General features: G+C 41.3%; 1 protein-coding gene across 1 annotated transcript; it reads right to left on the bottom strand.

The window, feature by feature from the left end:
• Window positions 1-636: 636 nt before the first annotated feature.
• Window positions 637-1,227, bottom strand: LOC139143881 (solute carrier organic anion transporter family member 2A1-like). Its single transcript, XM_070714469.1, has one exon. It carries the CDS (start codon window positions 1,225-1,227, stop codon window positions 637-639), a length of 591 nt encoding a protein of 196 aa, XP_070570570.1.
• Between the last annotated feature and the right edge of the window lie 2,338 nt (window positions 1,228-3,565).

The raw sequence follows: 3,565 nt of genomic DNA on the forward strand, positions 1-3,565 counted from the left end.
AAAACGGGAAACGAGGCACAAAAATACAAAAATCCAAAAAAACGATGTCTCGAAAGAATGGAAACGAGACACGAAAATACAGACTGTACGAAAATACAAAAAAAAACGATGTCTCAAAAGAATGGAAACGAGACACCAAAATACAGACTGTACGAAAATACAAAAAAAACGATGTCTCAAAAGCATGGAAACGAGACACCAAAATACAATGGAAATGACACAACAAAATACGTATAGTGTTACCCAGTGTATTAAACTCGGTGGACTTACCAAGTCTTTGTCGTACTGGGTGGTCCGCAGAAGGCTTTACGTAAGGACGTCTGCTCTCTTCGGCGGTATGGATCATTCTGCTGTTGGTGAGGGGAAATGCGTAATGTACATGCGAGGCTTGGCATTCCATGAATACAACGGCGGCGCAGCACCTGTGCAGGAGGGCGCCGCCAACGGCCGAAAGCCCACATTTCACTACACATTCATCCAGCCATTCATCGATTCATCCATATACATGTCCGTCCCTCCAGCCAGCTAGCCACCATGCCAAACATGTATGAGACTGGCGAATGTGCTACATGCAGCAAATATACCCTCCAAATACATCACTTGCACATTAGGTGGACAATGAAATCAAAGCTTCATTTAGGAAAAAAGCGATATCTCCATGGCGATAAAGAATAGGTGTAGTGTGTGCTCACCGATGTACATAGGTGACTTGCTTTTCGATACGTTGTCGTCAATATATGGCATACCAAGTGTGTAAGCCGCCTTTCTGCCGGCGCCTTGCAATATAGAAGCAACCAAGATGAGAATTACCGGCTCGGAACCTTTTGGTACCAGTGACGATGCCAGGGTACTCTGGCACTCGGTGGTGTTTGACTGTACAATGTCATCAACGTCTTGCAGGTATTGCGTCCCATTCTGCTCGACGCACACGTCTGGAAGCTTAACGTTATGGGAATTCGCCGTAAGCTTGGAGTTGTCGTAATTGTAGGGGGTCGACACGAACTGGGTGAGCGCCTTAGTGAAGAAAGCTAGAGAGCATACTAGAAACGCCGTCGCAATCCAACGCGGTTTGTGACTGTTGGGCCTGCCGCCAAAGTACGTGATTAACATTATGCAAGTAATGTCGGTGATTTCTTGCAGTGTCTCTGTCAGCCCGATGAATCTACTCGACAGGCCGTACCGTTTCTGAATGCTGGTGATGCTAATGAAAGTAAAACTGAGTTCCATGGTTAGAGTGAAACAATTTAGCACCAACATGAGAAACGCAAAATTGACCGAAGCCAATCTTTGGCGACAACCGGTTCTAAAATTACCAGCGTCGGAATTTGAGTCGGCGCAACCACTCTGAGTTTTCAGTGCAGGTTCAAGTTTTTTCAAAGGCCCCAAGTTGGTGTCTGCCATTTCAAATCCTTCGTATTACAAAGGCACAATGCAGTTCCTTACAAGTATGCTATGAGAAGACAAGAGTGGCTATAAACTGAACGTTTTTTCTGTTGTCACGGCTGATTGTTTGATGATGATAAAAAGTTAGTAAGGTAGTTATAGCGCCAAGTCCTTATGGTTTCAAACGGGTCACAAAGATTATGCAAACCTTAAATTGCTGATGCTGGATGAACCGAGAAACCGAAAAAGGGTTTCGTGTTCGCAACACGCTCTGAACCGGACACCGGGCACTTAATGCACCTGTCTTTTTCCAGGGCAGTCACGATACTTATCTTTCATAATATGTGACGTCGTAGTCACGTGTAAAGTCGCGGCTGACGTCATAAGTGACGTCAGCAGAGAGGGATATTTTTTTCTCACATTCTTTAGTGAAATATGGGGTATAAATGTAGCAAATTAATCGCCAAGATATTATGGAGAAATTCATTTCGCTGGTAGAAACTTCTCTGTAATTGGCAGATTAAACACGATTCGCGCAGCAACTTATGCTCCATACAGCCAACAATCGAAGTACCCTGTCTTTTGACATTTTACCGCTGAAATACTCCCAATTAACTTGTCAAAGCCTACATTTATTTTTGCTTTCATTCCATTTTTTTTGTCTTTCAGTAACAAGGTAGTCGCGTATTTTATTGTGCACCATTAATTATCTATTTTTTGTACAACAACAACCATTGTTGCGATCCTGTGGGCAATGCCCTCCTCCTCTACAATCTACGTAGTTGTATTTAGCAACGACATCTCCAATTCTCAATACAACATTTGTATAACATCTTCAGTCTACTTTCAATCCCTGTCTCATTGGTGTTTGATGCAAATTGACTGCGATATTCGGAAATTATTGTACGAAACTCTCACGTGGCACGTGTCTATAAAGAAGAAAGACATACACACCATAAACGAGAGACATACACACCATAAACTGAGAGACATACACACCATAAGTTGAGAGTCATACACACCATAAACTGAGAGACATACACACCATAAACTGAGAGACATACACACCATAAGTTGAGAGTCATACACACCATAAACTGAGAGACATATACAACATAAGTTGAGGGACATATAGAACATAAGTTGAGAGTCATACACACCATAAACTGAGAGACATACACACCATAAACTGAGAGACATACACACCATAAGTTGAGAGTCATACACACCATAAACTGAGAGACATACACACCATAAGTTGAGAGACATACACACCATAAGTTGAGAGTCATACACACCATAAACTGAGGGACATATACACCATAAGTTGAGAGTCATACACACCATAAACTGAGAGACATACACACCATAAACTGAGAGACACACACCATAAACTGAGAGACATACACACCATAAGTTGAGAGTCATACACCATAAACTGAGAGACACACACCATAAACTGAGAGTCATACACACCATAATTTGAGAGTCACATACACTATAATCTGAGAGACATACACACCATAAGTTGAGAGTACATACACACCATAAACTGAGAGACATACACACCATAAACTGAGAGACATACACACCATAAACTGAGAGACATACACACCATAAACTAAGACATATACACCATACACACCATAAGTTGAGAGACATATACACCATAAACTGAGAGACATACACACCATAAAAACATACACACCATAAATTGAGAGACATACACACCATAAGTTGAGACATATACACCATAAACTGAGAGACATACACACCATAAATTGAGAGTCATATACACCATAAACTGAGAGACATATACACCATAAACTGAGAGACATATATACCATAAGTTGAGCGACATACACATCGTATTCTGAGAGACATACTCACCATAGATTTACTTGGGGGACATACAAGCCATAAGCTGAGATATACGCACCATAAGGTGTCACTCAGGGAAAACATGAAAAGAACATTTCTCTGCTCTAGTCGACAGGTTATGATGGGTATTAAATTTGTTCCGTAGCGAGATACCGATCTACATTAGGAAATAGAAGTTCGAACACAGTTAAAAGCTACACACACTAACAAAGTAGTCGAAACAGCGAATCACACTGTAATTTGTAGCTAAGTTTTGAAAACCATGGTGTGGCCATGATCACAAATTAATGACTAAATTTGC

Source organism: Ptychodera flava, chromosome 11, assembly GCF_041260155.1.
Source record: "Ptychodera flava strain L36383 chromosome 11, AS_Pfla_20210202, whole genome shotgun sequence".
NCBI classification, from domain to species: Eukaryota; Metazoa; Hemichordata; class Enteropneusta; family Ptychoderidae; genus Ptychodera; species Ptychodera flava.